We start from the raw sequence: 25194 nt of genomic DNA on the forward strand, positions 1-25194 counted from the left end.
TAACCATTTCTTTGTGGCTTTTTGTTTCGATAATATTGAGTACATTACAAGTAATCTCTTTTATTGCAAATTTTTATTTCATTATGGTACTGTTTCTAATAAACGTTTCATTAGTATTAACTTATTAACCAGTGATGACGGATTAACCTTCTATAACGTCTCTGTAACTTATAAGTCAAACACGCACACATATATACACACATATTTTTTTTATTTTGTTTATATATTTTTTTCATTTTATTACATTTCATCTTAACAAAACTGATTATTGCCGAAGTTTTACGTTGTTTTTATGTTATACTTTTTATATTTTTAAAATTATAATTAGTATATATAATATATATAATATGGATATAGTATATTATATATACTATATTGTACTTAGTATAAATATTATATATATATATATATATTATAAATACTCGAATTTTTATACAAACTATATAAATGTTTTTTGTTAGATACGAAAAAAAAAAAATTCAATTGCAGAAAATTAACTCATCACGCAGATTTAACTTCGTGATAAAAAAAATAAATAATTCATTTGTTTTTCACTCCTTTTAACTTTTATCGCTTCAAGAATATTATAATATATATTTGTTAAAATAGTTGTTATAAAGAAACTTTATAATTTGTAACGCTGAAAATACCACATAATTTTTATAAGATAGTTCTTTATTTGTAAAAATATTTATAAATATTACGTAAATACGAATACTAAATAAAACCCAGCATTATTTTATTACCTGAATTTTAAAAGCAAAAAACGTTATACCTCCCATTTCTTTATTTTACGATTCATTAATTTATACAAAATATCCTGCTTCCATTAGTTAGTATCTTTTATTTTATATTAATAGAAAATTATTTAATCGAAATTACATATATCCACGTTCACGAATTGAAAATCTCGTCGATTAAAAAAAAAAAAGGAAACAGAAAACGGAAATAATTAGAAAATGATAAAAATTTCTATCTGCTGCTGCTACAAAAAAAAAAGAAGAAATCTTAATATAACTCATTTAAATAACACCATAAATCTTTTTTTTTTTTTTTTTTGTTAAACGATCAATTACCTACACAATTTCCACGTAAAAAGTTGAAAAAGAAGAGATTGAGTGGTAGTGGGTCATGGTAATTACTCGAACTATCGCGTTAAATCCTTTTCTCTTCTTTCTACAAATCACAATTATGAATATTACTGTCTCTTTCAAACTCCTTTGCTCTAGGCTAATGACCGACTTTTATATTTTTCAGATGGTATTATACTATCATCCCACGGTGTCCCCTGTTATTCGTCTCCGTGATCCGACTGTAAAATGTCAGACTCGAAATATTCACGGCAAAGTTGATAATGACGACGGTTCTATCTCCTTATTGCTTATTATTTCAACATCGCCCGTACTTGACTCTCTAAGAAGGAGAGGTAGGTAGTAACATTATCGAACCACTTAACCAATCGTAATAATACCGTACCGATGCCATCTCAAACGAGGAAACCCCGAAGCCTTTTTGTTAATACCACGGAAACGAGTCTTCGAAAGTAAATATTTTTTCACCAATCAGTAAGAGTAGTTCTCTCTATTTTCCAAGATTCAAGGATACATTAAACTCTTTGCGATCATCCTTGTATTTTCATAATACGTAAAAGGTATGGAAAAATACGTACGTTATTATCATTTTTACATTTTACTAAAAGAAGAGTTAAAAGGTTCCGATTATATCGCATAAAGACGTTCGTTTTCGTCGATTTTCTTCTCGCATCGATATCATCGTTAAAATAGAGCGAATAATATTGTTCATTTACCCCGCCCCCTCTCTCCTTTAATGAGAAAAGAGTAAAAGAGGAAAACTGTGTTACGTTTTCCTAAAACACATTTGTGCGTGTTTGCTCGGCGAATAACAACGGCAGCAGCAATAGTAACAACTACGATATATCCACGGATTCCATGCATTTACTGGAGCAACGAACTAAGCGAGCCGTGTAAACTCTTCTTCTCGGCCTTTTCGCAGAGAATTCCCACAATGCTCGTAAGTGCGTTCTCAAGGAGGAGAACCGAAGGCAAGCCGGCTCGTCGATGCAAAGCTGATTAAAAAAAATCAAGGATAGGCATCTCCTGGCGCCTAGAAAGCGTTCCACGGTCTACGTTCGTGCTAAGAGCTACGAAGTAAAATCTCGAGATTCATAAAGAATTTTCTTTCCTTTTTCTTTTTCTTTTTTCTTTTTTTTTTCTTTCTTTCTTTTTTTCTCTCTTTTTCACATAAGATTTCCAATAGTAATTCGTTACAATTTCGATATGTTCGATATGTTTCAATATGTTATGTATCTATGTATATACATAAATACTTATATACATAAATACATATGTGTATATATATATATATATATATATATCGATAAGTGTACCTACGTAATGCGGAAACATGGCGTGGATAATACGAGCGTACGGCTATTAGGTTCATTTACTAGCAGGGTCTACCTACTAGTGGTACTCCCAGTCGCTCGTGGCCTAAAGCTTTTACCGTAATTAATGCTACGAGCTGCTAGACGAAATAATTTGCGATGGCTCGATCGACGAACCGTATGACGGAGACACTAGTATTACCGTGCTCTGGGATCAAGATCGATAAGGTAGAAAAGAAAGAGAGAGAGAGAGAGGGAGAGAGAGAGAGAGAGAGAGAGAAAGAAACGCGAGAAAAGGATCTTACAAGTATCAAACGAATTCTACTAAATAGAATGATCGCACAAAGATCAAGTACTCGAGATCCACATATTTAGGTCTATTTTGAATTTAATTGATAGAATGACAAAGAACGCAATTTGTCTTATATTAATATTTTATACTTACATTCTAATTAATGCATCAACAGAGAATGCAATTTATCTTATATTAATATTTTATATTTGTATAATTACACTGTTATTTGAAACGTTTTGAAAATTTCTTTTATAATGTTTCAAAGATTAAAAATATATTCCTTGATAAAAGCTAAATTATAATATAATAAATACTTATAACAATTAATTATCCTGTATTTATAATTTATAAAAAAATTATGAAAAATATTAGATGAATGTATCAATTTGTCCGGCACTTAATACACGTTATTATAATATCAATTTAATGACATTAACATAATCTGTATATGCATATCTTTCTTCTTTCCTTTTTTTCTTCTTTTTTTTTTTTTTTTGAATACCTTAGAAATTAAAGGTAAATCTAAGAAAATAATGATAATTGTAGAATGATAATTGTAGAAACGCTTCGATAAAAACAAACAACAGTAAAAAAAAAGGAATTTCTACAGACCGGAATCAACGATGTCGAGTCTTCCAACGAGGCGAGAAGATTATTATAAAAAGAATACTCCTCTAAACCGTTTCCTGTGCGTGGACTCTCGTCGAGAGCGCAAGAATAATCGTTGCTAGTTGTAGATACGTAAGTCCACGTGTGCGATCGTGCGCGGGTCAAGGAGTTCGAGTGAAAGTATTAAATATCAGTGGCCACCGACTAGATCTTCGATATACGCGCGGACATTTGCTCTTGCGCTGGATGCACCGTTATGACGAGGTACAAGATAGAAATAAAGACGATAAAATAGAGAGAGAGAGGAAGAGAGTGGTAATCCTATCGTCCGGCTACCTTCGACAACTTCCTTTCCTCCGGCATCGAGTTTTCTTTCTTTATAGCCAAACGGTATCCACCAGGGAATTAGAAAATCGATGAGATGCTTAGAAGAGTGCGATAATAGTAAAAACTTGGTAGGTTCGGTCCGTAGAAAACAAATACTTGCTTGTATCGTATGTATGTCACACGTTCGTAACAAAAGAATTAAAGAAACATTTATGTCTTAGATAATTATAGTAATGTCTAATAAAATATATATATATATATATATATATATATATATATATATAGCCTCCAGACAAATTTATAACAAATTAATATATTTTCGGATGAAAATATTTCCTATCTTTTGGATCAACATCAAACTCGTTTTAAACTTAAGTAAAAAAACGATTGTAATATATTCAATACTTAAATCTTATATAATAATAATAATAAAAATTTGTATTAAATATAATAAAATGTAAGTTACTATTTATAAAATACGTAAGTACTGTTCACTCATATCCGCGACAAATGAATGCATTTTCGAAGTAATCCAATATTTGCTTATATCTTTCCTATTTTTCGAAGAACTCAACGTTAAACTTATTTTAATTTCGAGTAAAAGAACCGGAATATTCAACGAATTTAAATAAAATACCTCGGAGACGGCCTAAGGAAACCCCGTTCTCACGTACATACATACATACTTATGTAGAGATTTTCTCGAGGTTGCGGCAGAAGAAGCGACTTTATTACGTAAGATCGCGTCGTTTTTGCAACGTTATACTAACAACGAATGAACGAACGAACGAACGAACGAACGAATTCGCTTAACGTTTTCCAGTCTGTTTCATTCGGACCATCTGTCATTGACGTTGCACTTCGAAGATTTGCAACGTCGGTTAATGGGATTATGCGAACGCATAATCTTCTTCGAATCTGTACATATATATATATATATATATATATATATATATATATATATATATATATATATATGTATATATATATATATATATGTATATATATATATATATATATATATATATATATATATATATATGTATATACGAACATACATATTTACTTACTTACGGAAATCTTGTAAAGGACGACTCATTGAGCTTGATCGTCCAAGATCAACGGATCTTTCAAAATAATTTTATCCGAGCAATCATATTCATTGTTTCGCCTTTCGTCGTGTCAGCGTTCCGATGAATGCGTCCGTGCATGCATAAGTATCTTTTTATGCAACGCCGTTCATGTTCACGTATATGAGTACGCGCTTTTATACGTATTTATAGCGACTATGTACATTCTTATAAACGTGAAAAGAATTAAACGGTTGAACGGACCTTAACGCATACGAATCTTCTTACGAGCGTATTGCAAATGTTCTTGTCAATCGTCACGAAGAAATTACGACGATCTTCGATCTGTTGATAGAGAACAAATCATATTTTTATTTATATTTATATATACATACATATATGTACATATATATATATATATATATATATGTATATAACATTTATCGTTTATATTTACATACGATTTCATTTATATGCGTGTGTTTTCGTATGCTACGATATATCTGTTGTCTACAAAATTTACTTACGTTCATAATCCTTATTAAAACGTATTTCTTAATTACAGAAAGTCGATAGAAATGTTCATTGTCTCAAGCGTGTACTTCCATGGAGCAAGATGAGAAGCAGTATCAAGTTGGCTGAACTACGCGTGAACTATCCGAACTCTCCATGGAATAAATCAAGTCTTTCTTGAAAGTTAATATGGCATGAGAAAGAGAAAGAGAGAGAGAGAGAGAGAGAGAGAGAGAGAGAGTGAGAAAGAGAGAAGAGGGTTGAGGAGTGTTCGTCGATCGAGAGTACCTACGAGTTCGTATGTACTCCAAACATTCCATTCTAAACGCAACTAACTTGTAAACATTCGAGATACATACTTCAAATTATACATAATATATATGCATATATATATATATATATATATATATATATATATATATATATACATAAACTTAGTCTAGACAACGAGTAATGTTTGTCGCATTAAAAAGAGAAAAAAAATGAAAGCATTCTCGGAAATAACAAAATAACAAGAATTTATTTACATATTTCAAAAGTTAGGGATGAATAATATCTATTATTCTCACGTCTCCTTCGTGAAATTCTAGGGACATTTTTCTATGCTCTCTATAAAACAATATAGAGATAGAGATATAAAGATAAATATACATACATATATATATATATATATATATATATATATATATATATATAGAGAGAGAGAGAAAGAGAGCGAGAGAAAAAGAAGGAAAAAAAAAGAGAGATAAAGAAAGAGAAAGAGAGAGTGTGAGAGAGAGGGAGAGAGAGAGAGAGAGAGAGAGTAGAAGGGGAAGAGAAAAAAAATGAAAATGTGCGGTTTCTCACGGAGACGCACGAACTTCGCATCAAAGGCTTCGACCCAGCGCGTTCGTAATGGCAACGCCAGCGAAAGTCCTCCTCCTCCTCTCTACCGGCCCCGAGACATAGCTATAGCATCATCATCGCATCATAATAGTAATAGTAGTAGTAGCAGCAATAGTAGTAGTAGTAGTAGTAGTAGTAGTAGTAGTAATAGTAGTAGTAGTAGTAGTAGTAGTAGCAGTAGTAGTAGTAACAGTAGTAGTACGAGTAATAGTAGTAGTAAATATATACTAGAAGCAAGCGAGGATAGATACGTAAGTATAGATAGTGCTAGTTCGTCGGTGGCGAGTTCTCTACCTACTTCCAAGCACTTTCGCATTATGTGTCGCGAAACTCATGAATACACAATCCGTACGACGACGACAACGACGACAACGACGACGACGACGACGACGACGACGACGACGACGACGACGACGACGACGATGACGACGACGACGACGACGACGACGACGAGGACGACGACGAGGACGACGAGGACGACGACGAAGACGACGACGGACGATGACGACGGACGACGACGACGAGGCGCAATAACATTAACGCTCCCGTGACTAACGACAGTCTCGTATTACGCGCATAACCGTTACGATGGCTTCTTATACCTTCAAAGAAGGACTGGGGCATTTAAATCGAAAAGGCTCAAAAAAGAAGCGAAATTTTTTAACTACTTTAAAGACTTTCTCGTAGAACGTTCATTCGAAAGGAAAAGTTAAATGATTAAAGAAAAATATCCGGTGTGGAGAAACGGAAAAGGAAATTGAAAGTAATGGTAAGGTGATTATATACTTTGAGATCGTTAAAGAATATATTGCAGATGATAATAGATAATTTTAACATACGTCATTGATAACGTCTTATTTAGATAATCTTCACCTTGTCATACTGTTTACAAGTTCTTTCGATCCATTCAAAGCGCAAATATATTCTATCCCAGATTTGTTTAAAAAGGAAAACGTTCACCTTCGACCGTCCCCACGGACGTTTCTCACGTACGTCAAAAGTCTATCTAACGTTTCCTTGCACGATACCTTCAATTACACGCCTAACATACGTAACGTTCTTTTTCCGTGATACCGATTTCACTTTCAAATACGGTACTTCGCATACGTAGTACGCTTGTACTTCTGTTCTCTTACGTCGAGATTGATCAACGATTGTTTTCAAAAAGAAAGAAAAAAAGATAACAAAACGAAAAGAAAAAGACAAAATAACAAATCCATGTATGTTGTCAGATAAAATAACAAGTACGAAATTCTTATTGTCCGTTCAAATCGATAGAATCTTTTTCAATCGAAAAAAAAATAAGAAGGAGAAGCAGGAAACGTATCGCACGAATGACGATACACGATTATGGGATCTCGAGGTAAAGGAAAAGGCGGTTTGTAGGTTGGACACCTCTTAGTTTCTGCGATAAACAACAAACGGCCCGCATATCAGTCGAGCCATGAAAAAATGAGTAGCAGTAACGCTAACCACGAAACAGCAACGCCACAATACTCTTTTGATTCCATCTTGGTTGAAGCTTTCTAAGAAAGATGATCATAGTTCTCTTTACCTAGCTTGCGAAATGAAAAAGAGAATCTTCTAATGCAACTTTTTCTTAACTTAGTTTTGATCATCATCATCATCATCATCATCATCATCATTGCTAGATATCTCAAGATCGACGTATCGATCTCTCCAAGATCTCTCCAAGATCACTCCAAGAAAGATCTTCATTGGTGTAGATCTTCTCGAATATATCGTTTCATATAACAAAAATAATAATAATAATAATGCCAAAACGCAGAAGTTGAGGTACGACATGCCGGCCTCGTTTTCGTTCTCGTAATCGGCACCATAATACCGTAATAATGCGCTTTTGTTGGTTATAAAGCCAGCAGACGCGCCGATCTCGAGCCTCTTCTCTCATAATTATTCCCGTAATTCCGTAATTACTAAGTCATAACGCCAGAGAGGTGAGATTATATATAATGATATATCAGCGGGTGGAGGAGGTACACGAAGAGAGTGTATTCTATGATAAGAAGGTGGAGATGAAGAAGAAGAAGGTGAAGGTGGAGGAGGATGAGGAGGGGAGAGGAACAAGAAAGATCCTTGCGGTCCGCTTACCGGACCCTGCAAGACTTGACACGTGCGGTAGAAGTGTAATCTAGCTATTGTTATGAAAGACAATGAACAAGTGACGCGTGTAATCGCTTCCATAAATCTCCCTTAGGGTATCCTCCTGACGCTCAATAAGCAAGCTTTCATTTCTTTCCCGCCTTTTTTATTCGCACTTCTCGTGTAATATACAGGTGTACATAAAATCGTGAGAAGTATGTACAATATATTAAAAGGGAAACGAGAGGAATGATTCCCTCTCTCTCTCCCTCTGTCTCTTTCTCTCTCCCTCCCTCTGTCTCTCTGTCTCTCTGTCTCTCCCTCCCTCTGTCTCTCTGTCTCTCTGTCTCTCCCTCCCTCTCTCTCTCTCTCTCTCTCTCTCTCTCTCTCTCTCTCTCTCTCTCTCTCTCTCTCTCTCTACCTATTTTGTTTAGGAGTGGATTTAAAAATTTTTTAAGAACATACATGGATAGCAGAATTACAACATATTAATAAATTTAATATGATTTAATATTAATATCATACTTTAATAATAATAACATACACATGTATGTATATAAAATCATGAGAAGCATGTACGTTAAAAGAGAAACGAGAAGAACTTTAAAATGGATTTTTAAGTTTTCAAATGTATATGGTTTCATAATTGTAATATTTTTATAAATTTCTTATGTAACATTTATAATATTAACATGTACAATACATAGATATGTGTATCTACATACAATCGTAAATAATATGTATATTAGAAGAGGAAAAAGAAAATGATTTTAAAAGTAAATTATTAATTAGATTTAATTTATTTTAAACTTAATTTAAACTTAAATTTATGCGATTGCAAAATTATAATATGTTAATGAAATTAATGTATTGGATTCATGTCATTTCTATACTAGCATACATGTATGAAAACATGTTAGTTCATGAATAATGATATTAAAAACGTTTAATTTCGTGCATCTATTACAACGAGACATTTGACGAAGTTTTTTTATTTTTTTTATATTTACTCATATTTTTTTCTAATTTAATAAATTATTAAATTATTTCAGTTTTGTATCTGATCCGAGATAGAAATCGATATAAACTTTCTAATAGCAAACAACCGGACAATTTAATGTTAAATTTTGTAAAAGAAATTATATTACTATAATTTTTTTATTATTTCCGTTTCAATATTTACTTGGTATAATGTATACCAATCATGCATATTAATCATATAAACAAGTCTATGCATTAAAGAGTTAAATATCAACAAATTTCAATTTGTTTCGAATTATTTCATCGTTCGAAGTAATTCGAACAATTATTAATTCAATCGTGAAAGTAATAACATTTCAAGGTCATTTTTTTCGCTCTTTAAAACGTAAAACAATAAAGCAGACAGAAAAAAAGAGAGAGAAATAAAAAGTAAAAATATTACTTCGAAGGAAGCCAACCGTGGTTGCAAGTCGACGGATGACGATGAGGGACCTATCGCAAGAGAAGATGAGCAGATTGCTCGAGTCGACCGCGTTATACTGTGAGACTCGTCATTTATCAGCCTAGATATCCCGAGAGTGGCACGCCGTTGCTCGCATGATGCAAACAACACGAAATACGACCGACTCCCTTTGTCTCTCTTCCCTTCTGTGGTGGATAGCGGTGGGAGAGGAAGGATAAGAAGCAGGATTCCTAAAGGAAAAAAAAAAAGCAAAAAAAAAAGAAAAAAGAAAAGAAAGAAGAATCAAAATTATCCAGGGGAAAGAAAAGAAGGCTATACTTTTGAACGAGAAGCTAGCAGTAACTTGTTAAGAACTGCGAGAAAGAAAAGAAAGAGACGTACTACTATCTTTTTCTCACTCTTTCTCTTTCTTTCTCTCTCTCTCTCTCTCTCTCTCTCTCTCTCTCTTTCTTTTTCTTTCTCTCTTTTGAGAGCTCGCGATTCGGAGAGGGAGTAAGATCAAAGACCACAGGGAGAAAGGGATAGAAGTAAGGTGAAGCAAGGCGAGCCGGTGATCGTAGTGGGATCGACAAAGTAACCTGAATCCGCGACGTCGACTTTCGACGGCAGTAACGACGAAGACGCCATGACGACACGATCACCAACAACATCGCCTTCAGATCGGCGCTCTACGATCGGACTCGTCTTAGCGATCTTTTTCATCTTTCTCGCACGTGAGTAATCTTCCTCTCTCTCTTTCTCTCTCTCTCTCTATCTATCTATCTATCTATCTATCTATCTATCTATCTATCTATCTATCTATCTATTTATCTATCTGTCTTTCCTTATCTATACATCGATATTTCCATCAAAAGAGAATACGAATTTTACATTTGCTGAGCCATCGAATCTATCGAATTCCAAAAAAACGTCGAAATTATTGTTGAACGTGACTCATGACATTTTCACGATTCACTTTTATTATTTGTAGAAACAAATCCGTGGCTTTCTATCGACGATTTAACGAATTCTTCTCGTAGAAAAGAAGGACTCATTCTATGAAAGAAAAAAGAATCGTCCCGTAGCATCTGATGCATCGACTAGCATGACGAACATGAACGAAATAGTTACTGGGTGATTTCGAGCGTGCTAATTGTCGAAATTAATTACGTACACGATTCGGCTTCTTCCTCTTCAGAGATTCCTCGCTCTGTTTCTCATACTCGTACGACTTTCCCAATCTCTGCCTGCTTCTTTTCTTCTTCCTTTTTCTTCTCCTCATTCTTGAAAGTTATTCGATACAATCGACATAAAATTCGAATCAATCGAAAATCCGCTACAAAGTTGGTCAACCTCTATCGTCCTTTCTAATAATAATAATAATAATAATAATAATAGTAATAATAATAATAATAATAATAATAATAATAATAATAATAATAATAATAACAATAATAATAATAATATTAATAACAATAATAATAATAATAATTATTACTATGATTTTGACGATTGTGGTGATAATGAGAAATAATGGTGTTGACCGTAGACACAGGAAACGTTGTATTCACAGACAAAAACAAAACGTCGTTAATTACAGCCTGTAAGAAATTGAAAGGCGTAACGACTTGATCGTAATGCTCCTTTAAATCATTCCACGAGATGTTAATACTTCGTGACGGAAATTTTATAGACTGTTCGAAACTTTTTAATCTTCTATAATGAAACTTTTTCTCACATTTAAAAAAAAAAAAAACATTATATAACATGAAATATATAATTTATATTGTACTAATGTTATAAGCATAATTAATACTTAGGAGATATTAATCTTTAGACATAAATTAAGAAACAAGTAAATTTGTGTCAAAGAAATAAATAATAATTAAAAAATACAGATATATAAGCGTGTAACTTTACAATTATATTTCGATTCCTCAAGAATCTTTTTATTCGCATGAGGAGCGGCAATACAATGATCCTGAAGATTACGAAATTTATATCCATAATATGTTCGTCGATTAGCTTACGAACTGTGAGCAGGATTATCGTCTTAATGGGATGCACACGTGGTCGGAAACCACTATGACGTAAGGTCCATTTTAAAGCTTTATAGAGAAAGTGCCGGCTCAACAACGACGACGAGGACGAGGATGAGACAACGAAATTAAACAAACGAGATTTGAATGTCACCTACATGAAAAAAGATGACAAATAAAGAAGCTTCCCTACTTCGAAAATATTTCTAAAGAAATAAATTTAATGGAATTTCTTGAAAATGGAATAACGTTTTACAGAATCATAAAGTATTCTTTTCGAATTCGTTTCTCCCGGAAAGAATTCATATTCTTTCATCGATTCTAATCGCGTAATATCCTTTAGTACGTTAATTTTTTCTTCCTATCGCTTTATCTTGCAAATTCATTCGAATTCATGCGCAAAAATGATGAATAATATTATACCTTCTCATTAATATTTATAACCCTATTTATGGAGTCTTTGTCCATAATAATGTTTATATTGTTAAAACAGAGATGGAACATCAGTATTCAAAAAAAAAAAAAAGAGAACAAGAGCAGAGCGTTCAGAAAAAAATAATTTAGAAAAGTGTAAAAAAAAAAAAGAGAAAAAGAAAACAAAGAAAGAAGAGAGATACAAAAGAGTTTGTTTTATTGGCAAACAAACGAATTTGAAGATCCATTTGAATCTAATGCTCGTGCATGTCATGCAAATTCGAAGACGTTGAATAGACAATAGCAATTTTTTTTTTCTACGGAAATAAGTTCATCAGCCAGCAATATCCTCCTACGAAGTTCATCAGCATTTTACATAACTCCGATCACACACGTCGAATTAAATCGCGCCGATGACGCATCAACATAAAATCGATCAGTCCCAAAAACAAGCAATCGTTTTCTTTGGAGAACTTGCCAGTTGTTGTAGATCATTGCGACACGGACGGCGTATCATAAAGGAGCTTTGCCAATTACGCTCTCCACTTTCTGCTTTCTCCTTCGTCTCTGCAAATGTCAGAGATCTCCTTGACATATATAATCCGTGTATATTTTATATAAATATAGTTAAAGCTCATCTCATATGTAGATATATGTTTATATTTCTCTCACACACACACACACATATTTATAATTATATATTTATATATATATGTATAAATATATATATTCATGTTTATATGTAATATATATGACTATTTATACATACACATATATATATATATATATATATATATATATATATATATATATACTATAATTATAACTGTACATACTTATACATATGTATATATTTAATAACTATATTTGTATATTGGATGAGTTTTGTAACGTGATCATAACTTTAATAATAAGTTTAGAAAAATGCATTAAAAAAAGAAAACAATGATTCTTTGTGTAGTATAGTCTTTAAAGAGAAAAAAGATTTACAAAGTCTAACCAATTTTTCTGTCCATCACGTTAGACGATTCACCTACCCATTATGTGTGTCCTTTCTCTCTCTCTTTCTTTTTTCTCCTTTTTGTCCCTCTATCTTTTATCTTTTTGTCCGATTCCTTTTCTTCGCTATTCCTTTCTCCCTTGGGTTTTCGGCGTTCCATTTCATCTCGAGTAATCCTCACGACCCGGTTGTTGTTCTCGCTTTACTCTCTCGAAAACGAAAGAGTCGCTCGAACGTTCCTATTTTCCAACGTCTTTGAACTCTCGATCGATCTAAGACCTTCTACCATTGGTTAAAAATGGCATAGAGAAATATTTCGAATGTATTTGTATCTAACTTTGTACTAAGTTCTTACTAACAAATAATTTATTACTAACAAGAATAACAAACAAATATCTTTCAAGATATTTATCCTTATCGTAAACGTAGATCGACCGATAAATCATTCGACAGATCGATCGATCATTGGATACCAACTGCTTTCGTTAATAGAATTCGAAGCACGTGCCCTGTAAAATATCATTCTCTGTACGCAGAGACACGTGTATCTTTAACGTTGGTATTCGATACAATACAACATGTATACTCGAGAAAGAACACAATCGATTTTTTTGAAAAAGTTAAGTCATACTGACGCAGTACAGATTTAATATATGTATCAGAATTATAATTACAATTGCATGTAACGATTGAAAGCATAGTTTGTTGACTAATCTATCAAAAATTGAAAAATATATTTTACAATAAATATTCTCCATTTCTCTCTCTCTCTCTCTCTCTCTCTCTCTCTCTCTATCTATCTATCTATCTATCTATCTATCTATCTATCTATCTATCTATCCATCTATCTTTAGTTCTGTAACTCTCTACTGTTTGCTTTACTTTTTATCGCAAATTATCACCTCCCATAGCAATTATAACGGAAAAGCCTATCATATTCCGATTTCATTCCCTTCCTCATATATAATACGATCGATGTGTAAGCAGATTAATTAGTGAAGCGCGTTATTTAAAGTTGAGTGAAACGTTGTATTCGTCGATTTATAGGCATTACCTAGGACAATTAGAAATGAGCCTTCTCTAGTATCAATAAGTTTAAATGATCAAATTGAACGTCCCTTTAAATCGAATTATCGTTTAACTCTTTAATTTATCTAGTTGCACTATCATTTAAATTCTTTGATCGCTAATTTAATTTTTTCTGCTTTTAATGTCATGTATATGTGTACATACACGTATAGTTTCAAAATAAATTTGAAATAAAACTATTTTCTAGTGATTTGTTTTATTAATTAAATGAAATGTCACATCAGAAAGGTCATTCAAGAGATTAAAAACAAATTGTTGTTATCATAACAGTGTTAACTTCATAATGCAGAGGATTAACACCCATAAAAATGACAAATCTTAGGTTTCTTCTTTTATAATAATCGAAATAATTATTAGAGAATTATTAACACAAAATTGATTCATTTTACTTTTGTTTATTTATTATTTTCAAGTTCAATATACTAAGAATAATAACGATTAAAGAAGTGTTTTCAACTGATATGATAAAAATAGGTCGATTTTTCTAATCATTTGCAAAATCATTTGTAACTGCATGATGTGTCATAACACTGATACATGTAATCGAACTTTTACTAAACAATGAACAGGATATTAATTAATAATTTATTAATTGTATTAATTTTAATTTGTTATTTTAAAAACAGGTTCAACTGTTCAGTATGATATTGTATAAGTCTTGAACGTTGTTGTATAAAATTAATTAATAATAACTTCAGTTATATATTATAAACGAACTACTTTAATATAAATAATAAAAAACTTTATATCGTAAACTTATTAAATATAAATGAAATACTTGATTATTAGAGATGTATCGCTTAGAAAGAGAAGGCAACATATGACTACTGTGATCACGTACGAATAAGTTTTGGAGAAACTAAATTCTGTTAAAAACTCAATATCAAAATAAGATAAAACGCTAAAAAAAATCTCAGTCCAAAGTTCAGAGTAAACTGCTATATCGGAATAGACTACAGACACGCAATCAAAACCAAAACCATACACAGATATACGCCCAGAATAGTGAAATGTTTTCGCTACTATCCGCAGACACACGTCCAGAACAGTAAAAATACTTGATTTACTGTACAGAGAGATGTGTCCGTAAAAAATACATATAACATATGAAAAGAAGAGAATTTTAAAAAGGATATAAAAATGTACGAGCGATATAGCTATTTATTTCCAGGATCATAACTATCTTAGCCCGAAGAAAACATCAATCCGATACGTTAGACATATTCGTTAAATGGAAGAAATCATCGGGATTATGTACTTCGAAACTAAACAACCAATCGACCTTGTCTACGTCATTTTTATCCAATTATCAAATACCATCGCTACGAGGAAGCATACGTATGTCCCATACGTTACATCGGTGATTACATGTGACATTTAACGGCACAGAAAGGGAGGAAGAGGGAGATAGAGAAAGAGAAAGAAAGAAAGAAAAGATATGCGCCCGTAAATGGCTGCTCGGTTGCTCCGCAAGCATTCAGCCAATTTTCCACCGTAGATCCGCCTAGAATCGTACAACGTTTTGTATTTTTTCTCCCTCCTCTCTCTCTCTCTCTCTCTCTCTCTCTCTCTCTCTCTCTCTTTCTATCTCTTTTTCCTTTTTTTTAATTCTTTCCTTTCCTTTTCCCGAAGCCGATAGCAAAAGGATACTTACCAAAGCGTTGTCGTGTTTTTCGATTTATTCGCGATCAAGCGTCAATCTTCCCGATCTCTCGACGTTTCTATGTTCGACGAGGAGTCCCGTAACGGTGCGCCGAACAAGTTACGCGCCTGTTCAAGTACGATCGAATTCAATTTAAATGGATTTCTAAAGCGGATGCGCGCTCATTCGTTCGTTTCCAACGTACTCTATTTCGGCTAAATAACGGAAGAGATATTAGCACGATTCGTCACTCTTTCTCTCCCTTAGATAGATTGAAAGAGATCAAATATGGATTGGTTGTTTAACTAAAAAAATAGTTGATCAAAAATATAGATCATTTTGCCGATAAATATTTTGATAATAATTTATTCCTGAATTGAATTATCCTTATCGAAGAAAAATATTCATCAAAATTTATTGATTAAATTAAGAATATATCAATTAACGATCGTTATTTCAGAACTGATGAGAACTAATGAGTAAGATCAAAATCAGTATTTTGTGAAAATGATATCTATCGTTTATTTTTAAGAAACTAGTGAATGAATATAGATAATATAAATATCGATAGTAATGTTCTTGTCAATTGAATTATCCTTATCGAAGTAGAAATTCATTAATTGATTAATAACATCCCAATTAACAATTGTTTTCTTAAAACAAATGATTGCAATCAAAATCAGTACTCGTTAAAAACGATTCTTTTGAAAATTAAAAATTAGTTCAATTGGAAAATTTAGGTCGGGAAGTATTTAAGGCTTCAACGATGAATTTGTCCTAGAAATTACTGAATAGAGATCAAAATTATAGATTACTCCATCGATAATTTATCTTCGAATCTACTAATTATTGCCAAATCGAAAGATTCATTGAAAATCATTAATTACTTAAGAACATCCTATCGACTGTTGTTTTTTCAAACCTAACGATTAAAAACGTAATCGACACTCATTAAAAACGATATTCCGTTGAAAACTAAAAAAACAAAAAAGTTCAATTGGTTCAAAATAAAGTTCAAATTTGAATTTGCGAATAATCGAACTAAAAGTTCGAATTTAAATTTGCGAATAATCACCTAAGATCTCAACGGAGGTTTAGCTCTAAGAAGAGATGACTAGCATTCCGTGTCTCCGCGATCCTCACCAACACGATCTGTCCTGCGTGCCGATTCACCAAATACGGGACAGAGAAACATTCGTGGAAGCCAGTTTTGCATGCCCCGACAATATTCGTAACGATCCCTTCTACCTCCGATACTCCCACTTCCCCTTTTAGGTCTCCTATGTCTATCCTAGAACTCCAGGCACACGGAAATTAATCTTGGATGCCGTATCAACGCAAAGACGTTTACTACGGATGTCTACCGTTAGCTATCGTCAAGCCATCCAAACGCGATTTATTATTCCAACTAGTCCGATCGATCCAATATATTTATTCATTATATGTAGGTACCTACTCGACCGGTTTTCTTTTTTATGGAAAAATACAAACCGATCGTATATCTCTATTTCTCTTTTCCCTTTATTTTCTTGTACTTTCCTTACGAACTTCATTATTCCCTTGTAAACATCATTTTATCGATATCCATTGAAATTCATCTTTCTATCGATATATTTTTATCTAATCTTACCTATTATTTTACAATTTGTATTATACCATATATACTTTAACATTATATCGTAATATACTTTAACGTTGTTTTATTTAAAACTATTTATTATAATAAATCATCTATTTATTGGTATATTATTGTATACATAGAAAATAAACAAATAAATCGATCATCAAATATCGTCAAACATACATTGTCTTTGACAAAGCAGAAAGTTCATTGTTTCTCTTAGATTAGGATAGAAGAACGATTACTTTGTTAATTAACTAAAGGTAATTAATTTTCTCTGCAGAGCTATGCGACGGAGCTTATTATGGAAAGCTGATTGGCAAGCTGTCCGAACTTCACCATGGCGTCAGTGGCGAAGTTTATGCCGTAGACGGAAGGACCCTCTTCATCAAGGACTTTACCTATGACGGAGAAGGACCAGGTTCGTATCATCGATCCTACCTCTTACGCATTATTATAGAACGTTTACTATACGACAGATAACGCATTTCCTTTAAATCTAATCAATTTCGAAATCGAATACGTTGTTATCGAATATAACATGATTTTAAATTAATTTCGATCGTTATAATTGTCACTATTCTAAGCTGCTTCGATTCAATTTAATCCTACGTTTCGAATAAAAATAATTCTTAATTAACGTACCGTAAATAATCGATCGCTATCAATCGTTATCGATATTTTATAAATCTTTCCCGAGATACAAACAACTAATCAACGTTTACTCGACGATTTCGTTCTTGCTCATTCAACCAGTTTCCATTTATTCGTGGTCTTTTAATTTGTATCTATAACAAGAAAACTAATTAATGAATATACGAAATAAATAATATAAACGATCGATTCGATAGAAATCATTGTTCAAAAAAATCACTATAGACATGCGTGTAAATAACTTTCACAAAATTATCGTAAATAGAAACGAGAAACGAATATTCGAATGGAATATCCTCGCCTTGAAAGTGATCTGTCCGATCGAAAAAGCGGATGCTACCAGAAAAATGGACAGACTTTCCCCGCTTAAGCTAATCGATTTCTTCTTTCGTAAAACTTTCCCAAAACGACAACATCAACATAAACGATGAAGTCGACGATCATTCGTTATGTAGATATTATTTTCATAAATTTATAAAATATAATAAACGTAATTTTTCAATGTAATATGCTTTATATAGTTATCAGAGCTTTCCAATTTTTTCTCGTGCTTTCAGGCAGAATCGTTCATTATAAAATCGAAACCTTATCAGAGCACGTTTTCATTAGATAAAATAATCGGATTTTCTTGAAGAAAAAGTAAAAGATAAATTTGAGCTTGTCTTTAACCTCTGTCGAACAGTGAAATCGACTTCCTCTTTGACAGAAAGTAAAATAAAAGCGAAATGAGAACGTGAATACTCTCACTCGTCTCGGGTAACTTATAAAATTAAACACAGCACGTAATGTATCCTTGCGAAACTGTTGGCATCGACTACTAGAGCCAATCGACGACGAATGATAACTAATATATAAGAATATAAATAAGGAAGACGATTAATAATTGATAGAGAGGAAACGGATTGATAAACTTTTAAAACATTACCACATTCTTTTTTTTCTAGCTGCATTCTTCTATGCCGGAAATACCAAGAGCCCCAATTCTAATGGGTTTAGAGTGCGAGACGAACGTGGAACGTAAGTTAAATAAATAAATATAAATAGAGAAAGTATTATTCAAATATATATTCATTCACATACCAAACCTACGTTTTTTCTTTTTTTTTTCTTTTTTTGATCTTATTATTTAACTTTTACGACAGGGCAAGCGTGTTAAAACGATATCGGAGAAAGGACATCACATTGACCTTGCCTGATGGTAAGACCCTGAATAGCATCAAATGGTTCTCAGTTTGGTGCGACGAATTTGCTGTAAGTAATGAATTTCTTGATATCTTTCGCTTTTTCTCTCTTTCACGTTCGTGACCTTCAACGTCGTCTACAGTACTTGCATTACCGTCATGAAAACTGGTATCACCTTCTCTCGATACAACTTTCACGTTACATATGTATTTACACACCCACACACACGCATGCACGCACACACATATGTCGTTTGTATGAAATAGAACATTTCTCTATTTTTCTCTATTCCAGTTATAGCAATTTGATAGTAATATTTAGAGCACAGCAAATGTAAAAGAGATGAAAAAATATGGAATAATTTAAGATTTTTTGCATTATAATGTACATGATATTCTCACGTTAAAAGTGTAAAAAAATGGTTCCTTCGACTCGATCTCGACTCGCACGAGTTGCATAATTAACAGCCCGTAAATCGACATAGCTAAAGTGAAAGAGAACAAGCTTTCTCGACCGTGACTTAGATTCCGTTTTTCTTCATCATCTCTTTTTTCTTCTTCTTTCTCTTCTTCTTTTTCCTTCTTCTTCTTCTTCTTTCATCTCTTCTCTTTTTTCCTATCTCCTATTTTTTCTCTTTTCATTTTTTTTTTTTTTTTTTTTAGTTGCACCTCTTCTCGTGCGTCAACGTGACAGAAAGTGCATTTTGTACGTGCGACCCGCACTATTCTATTATATCGAAAAAATTGAATTAGCGTCGGTGGTCACAAGGACGAAAAAGCTCGAGCTGGAAGCTCGAAATTTGATTAGTTCCTTTTTTCTTCATTCTTTCTCTCTCTCTCTCTCCCTCTCTCTCTCTCCCTCTTTCTCTCCCTCTCTTTCTTTCTTTTTCTCTCTTGCATTTTTCTCATTTATTCGTGTTTAACGGATCTCGATTCACGAAAGTACTCGATTCACGAAAGACAAATTCGTTAATTCAAACGACAATTCCGCAGACTTTGAAGGGAAACAGTGCAGCTCACGACTGGTGAAAACGTGAAATATCGATTTACGTACTTGGCGTTACACGCACAACCGTAAATTTATTCCGAGTAGAACAAACGAGATGTCCATCGTAAATGCATACGTCTATGTATGTGTGTTTATACGCATGTGTATGCATGGATAGCCAAGCGTATAACTCGAGCCAAACGATAAGCTCAATGGTGACAGAACGGGAACGAAGTTCTTGAATTACCATCTCGATTTACACGATATTATTTCGCATAGAAGCTCATGAATTTTCTTCAAACACGTGTCTATTATGACGTTAATTGGGTTAAAATACGAATTTTAATCTTCTCTCTTACTTTTCTTCTTTCTCTTTTTATTTTCATTGCCTCTAAAATTCAAATGTTTCTTCTTAAAATCAAATTATTTGTTAATCCTTTAACGGATGATGTTCTTTTTAAAAGCTTTTAAAAAAATATATTATACATATTAAGGGACAATAACAATGATTTTATAGTATTACAATTACTAATTATTAATTACTTAATATTATCATATTATGACTATCAAATGTTATATGGCACATTGAACTAAATGAAATTTATTAATATATTGTAATTCTACAATTATGTGCGTTTGAAAGGTTAATTGTATTCCTCATTTGCATTTTTTCTTTGGAAATCCAACATTACCGATATTTTCCCGACACGAAGGTCACTCGGTAATACGTGATTCTTTCCAATTAGAGCATATCTTTGGCTTTTCTCCGAAGAAAAGAGAAAATAATCTCTCCAACGAACAATACTTTTTAGGTCAACTTCGGAGACGTAAGGATCCCACGAGGTTTCGACTATCCAAAACCACAGAAATTGGCTGCTCTCAACGGAGTTCACGGAGTCAGTTCAGAGCCCATCGTTATCGTAGATGCTCAGACTCTTCTGATACCAGGATTCAGTTACGACGGAGAGGCACCTGGTAAGCTCACTCATCCCTCCCTTCTTCGTTAGTACAATAGAGTATAAAACTCTACGACGAGGTCATCAATAAAAAGTCGAAACTTTCGACCGTTTTCGATACAGCTCAGCGCATTTTATCGACCGAGTAATTTAATTTCATACTTTTGAGATAGCTCAAGAAACTTTTCAAGCAGAGAAAGGTGTAGAAGTGTACATTAATCAAGATAATAATGCTATATGAGAACATTTTTCAGCTGCCTCTTCTTTTTCTCTCTGTCGTTGAGACGCAAAGCAATGAAAATTTGGCAATTTCGATCAATCATTAATTCTTAGTTCTGATAACTTGTAATGTCATTGTTCAGAAAGAATCAGAAACGTATGAAAAATATATGACATTTTGCTAATAAAATATATAACTTTTCTTTTCTTTAAATTACTCATGATCACTTCAACGAATAGACGAATCTTTAGTGATCATGCTATTTATTTAATTAGACATAAAATAACGATATTTTACATCGTGATTTAAATTTTATTAAGAATTTTGAAGAATATTATTAATTCTGTAACTTTTTTAATTTCATTTAAATTATTCTAACATTCTTTGTTGGATCGAATATTAAGTTTTAATTTTATATCATTTAATGTAGAATTTTATCGACATTTTATCAAGAGATATTTAATAGAAATTACAATCGTTACAATATAAGCATAATTTAATTGAATATTTGATATGTCTCATGAATGATCTAGTGAGAACACATTAAGCTTTCTCTTTTGACTTGGTTAAAAAATTTTCCTCAAATATTACTTTTTATTCTGCATAATTTAATTCTATTCATCAAAATACAATAGGATTAAATTACAATTAGTAATATTGTCATTTTCTTTTGTCAACATGATGTTAAGTTTCTTTTTACACTGTCGAAGACTAAAACGTATTACAATTATTGTTACAATATACGTGGAAAAAAGAATGGAATAAAACTTTTTCAATATAATTTAGACGCAAAATTCTGGGTGGGTGCCGGACCATCGCCATCACCTCAAGGAATTCGAGTCCCTGATGAAAATGGAAAAGAACAGCCTTTACGACGTTATGATCGCAAAACCATTGTCTTAACCTTACCTGGAGATCTGACAGTCCATCAAATTGGCCACTTTGGCGTATGGTGCGAAGCCTTCACCGTAGACTTCGGACACATACAAATTCCACAGGGTCTCAACGTTCCACCTTCTCTTAAGATGCTCGGAGTATCACCGCAGGTAAGTCTATAAAAACAAAATGCTCTGTAAAACGCTATTACGCTGTGCCTGAAGAGGACTGCTTCTCCTTCTTTTTTTTTTCTTCTTCTTCTTTTTTCCCTAGCTAAAAAAAATGCTCTTTCGTCTTTTACGTTTATGCGTTTTTTTCTTCTGAATAGATAGAACTTCGATCATACTAATTCGATAGGTCATTTGGTAGTTCACTTTTTTGTTTATCTCATTATCTTTGTCATTGTCTTGCACTTCTTCTTTTACTCAAAGAGAATCTAAGAACGATTTTTCTTCTTCTGGATTCGGCAAAACAATTTAAATCTTAATACGATCAGCTTTTTTGTATATCGTCTTATATGTTCCATTTTCTTATTTGTTTTATTTTCTTATTTTTTTTTATTTATTTGAGAAGAAATTGAGAACGATTTCTTAATAAAAAAAAAAAATGCATATGCATCTTCTTTTTCTGAATTGAAAGAACTTTTCATTCTGATGTGATCAACCATTTTGGAATACTTTTTTGTTTATTCCTTCATTTTGTCTTTTTCCTTTTCTTCTCGTTCTTCCTCTTTTATTCGAAAAGAATCGAAAAACAATATTTCTCTTCTTCTTTATGAAAAGAACATATAATCTTATTTTGTTGTTCACTTTTTTGTTTATCTCATTGTTTTTTTCCTTCTTTTACCTGAAGAAAATCGAATGACGAATTCTCAAAAATATACAAAAATAAAAACAAATAAAACCAAAGGCAATACAATTTTGCAAATAACCAGTCAACCTTCGGTAAGCTTCTCGCGATAAGCTCGCAACAAAGACAAATAATAATCGTGTGTATATACCTAACTGTGTAGTATAGGTACAACGTGAAACGAGGCATACACGTTATCGTGCACTCGCAAGAACGCGCTTTTATGTTCGTTGAGTGCAAAAGGGAAGAACGATAAAAGACGAACGGTGAAAAACGAAGCCAACAACGAAATGTCTGTTTTCGCGTCAATACGTTTTCGGCATGCCGAGAAGAAAAATCGTCGAACGTGCTCTCGATCGCTTCTCTCATCGATTTTTGTCTAACATTTCAACTTATGAAAGACCACTTTCATTCTATTCGATTCGTTACAAATCGTTTGTCTTGTTCTAGAAGAAATTTTTATCAGTTCGAAACAATTGGGAAATGCGATTGTTCTTTTCATTTTTTTATCTATCTATCTTATCAGAAAATTTTCCGTGTTGATCGGCAAATTATGTAAGAAAACAAAATTTTTTTAGCTATGCCAGAACGACTTACACTCTTATATACTTGTACATAGGTACGTGTGTATATGTGTATAACCATGTGCGAAACGTGCTTTTCAAGAGCAGTCAATACGGCTCTGCGCGTATTGTTCCTTCGCGAATTTGTCTTTGTCAATATTTGAGAGAGAATACCTGGCAGTCACCGACAGTAGCCCGACTGCAAACTCGACGCTCAGACGACAATGTGCTCGTGCTTTGCGGTTTTTCCTCGAGAAATTACGAATCACGAATTTTTCTCATTTACACATTTTCTATCTCTCTCTCCTCTCTGTCTCTGTCTTTCTCTCTGTGTATCTCTCTCTTCCTCTATCTCTATCTATCTCTACCTCTCTCTCCCTCTCTCACTCTTTTTCCCCTCTTTCACCTTTCCTTCTTTGCGAGTCGTTACTATGTCAGAAAATGTTTGAAAGATAGTCAGAAATCCAGAAAGAGCTGTATCATACTGTTGATCGTTTCATCTTCAATATTATGTCCGTAATATCACGCGTACGCGACGAATTCAAAGTCGCGAGCTTTCCCGCTTGAGACACATGTCAGCGTCTCCATTATACGAAGACGCGATCTTAACATCATAACCCATAAAATTGCCTTCAATGCTTCTGATGCTGCAAAATAAAAAAAAAAAAGAAATAAAAAAAAAACAATCTTAAAAAAAAAGAAAAAAAAAATAAGTAAAAAACATGTGATTAACAATTGACAGTGAAACAGAACGTGTGTGCTTGTCCTTGAAAGATAAAATGGATCTGATAAAACTGAGATATAACGAATGTGTCAGAATGAGAAAAAGAGAGAGAAAGAGAAAGAGAGATAATAATAGCACATGTGTTGCTAACAAAAGACTCTGTCTCTGTCCTTATGTGTTGCAGAATGTGCATCGCGGAGGGCAGGGACAGACGGGAGTACTCGATCTACAAAATCTCCACGATTCCATCTCTTCTTCGATCTTCTCTCCCGTGACATCCTCTTCGTCCTCAACACTCTCGGCTACGTACACACCCTCATTGATAGCTCAACAACAACAACAACAACAACAACACCATCACCAACGCCCAACGACATATCGACCAATTCTTCGTCGCGATGATCAAATACAGGTGGTCCAGGCGGTCGATTATCGCATTCCCAAGAGTCTTCAGGTCCCGGAAGCTCTTCCACGTCAACAGTATCCGGTCCAACCTGCTTCCTTTCAGTATCACGAGGACATTGCGAATTTAGGCCGATTGAGACAGCTGGCAAACGTGCAAACGTCCGACGACTCTAGTTATCAACATTATCGTCATCAGGATGGAGGATCCTCTTCGTCATCTACTTCCTCTTCTTCTCCTTCTTCTTCTTTCTCCTCATCTCCAAGTTCCGGCTCGCCCAGACAACAATCAGGACGAGCACGAACTCGCACGCATCAACCGGATCCCCAGCAAAATTCTTATTCCA

At 33.2% G+C, this 25194-nt stretch overlaps 1 protein-coding gene and 1 long non-coding RNA gene across 7 annotated transcripts in view; one reads left to right on the forward strand and one right to left on the reverse strand.

Annotated features, from left to right (window-relative positions):
* The first annotated feature begins 3453 nt into the window (after positions 1 to 3453).
* LOC124957989 (protein Skeletor, isoforms B/C) overlaps positions 3454 to 25194 on the forward strand; it is a 30312-nt gene continuing 8571 nt past the window's right edge. For 2 of the 6 annotated variants that reach the window (XM_047515638.1, XM_047515642.1), the window contains exons 1-7: positions 6636 to 6872; positions 9637 to 10363; positions 17718 to 17855; positions 19033 to 19105; positions 19231 to 19339; positions 21070 to 21232; positions 22220 to 22479. In XM_047515638.1, the coding sequence (XP_047371594.1) occupies positions 10276 to 10363; positions 17718 to 17855; positions 19033 to 19105; positions 19231 to 19339; positions 21070 to 21232; positions 22220 to 22479 (831 nt within the window). In that variant the 5' untranslated portion in view covers positions 6636 to 6872; positions 9637 to 10275. Of the gene's footprint in view, positions 3573 to 6247; positions 6355 to 6617; positions 6873 to 9636; positions 10364 to 17717; positions 17856 to 19032; positions 19106 to 19230; positions 19340 to 21069; positions 21233 to 22219; positions 22480 to 24629 lie in introns of those variants that run through there. The other 4 variants (XM_047515643.1, XM_047515640.1, XM_047515639.1 and 1 more) reach the window with 4 other exon arrangements.
* Positions 12335 to 16984, reverse strand: LOC124957991. The gene is made up of 3 exons (XR_007103809.1): positions 16889 to 16984; positions 13120 to 13364; positions 12335 to 12649 (listed from the first exon to the last, which is right to left on the reverse strand). It is a non-coding gene; the product is annotated as an uncharacterized LOC124957991 (long non-coding RNA).

The sequence above is a fragment of the Vespa velutina genome, chromosome 2, assembly GCF_912470025.1.
Source record: "Vespa velutina chromosome 2, iVesVel2.1, whole genome shotgun sequence".
NCBI classification, from domain to species: Eukaryota; Metazoa; Arthropoda; class Insecta; order Hymenoptera; family Vespidae; genus Vespa; species Vespa velutina.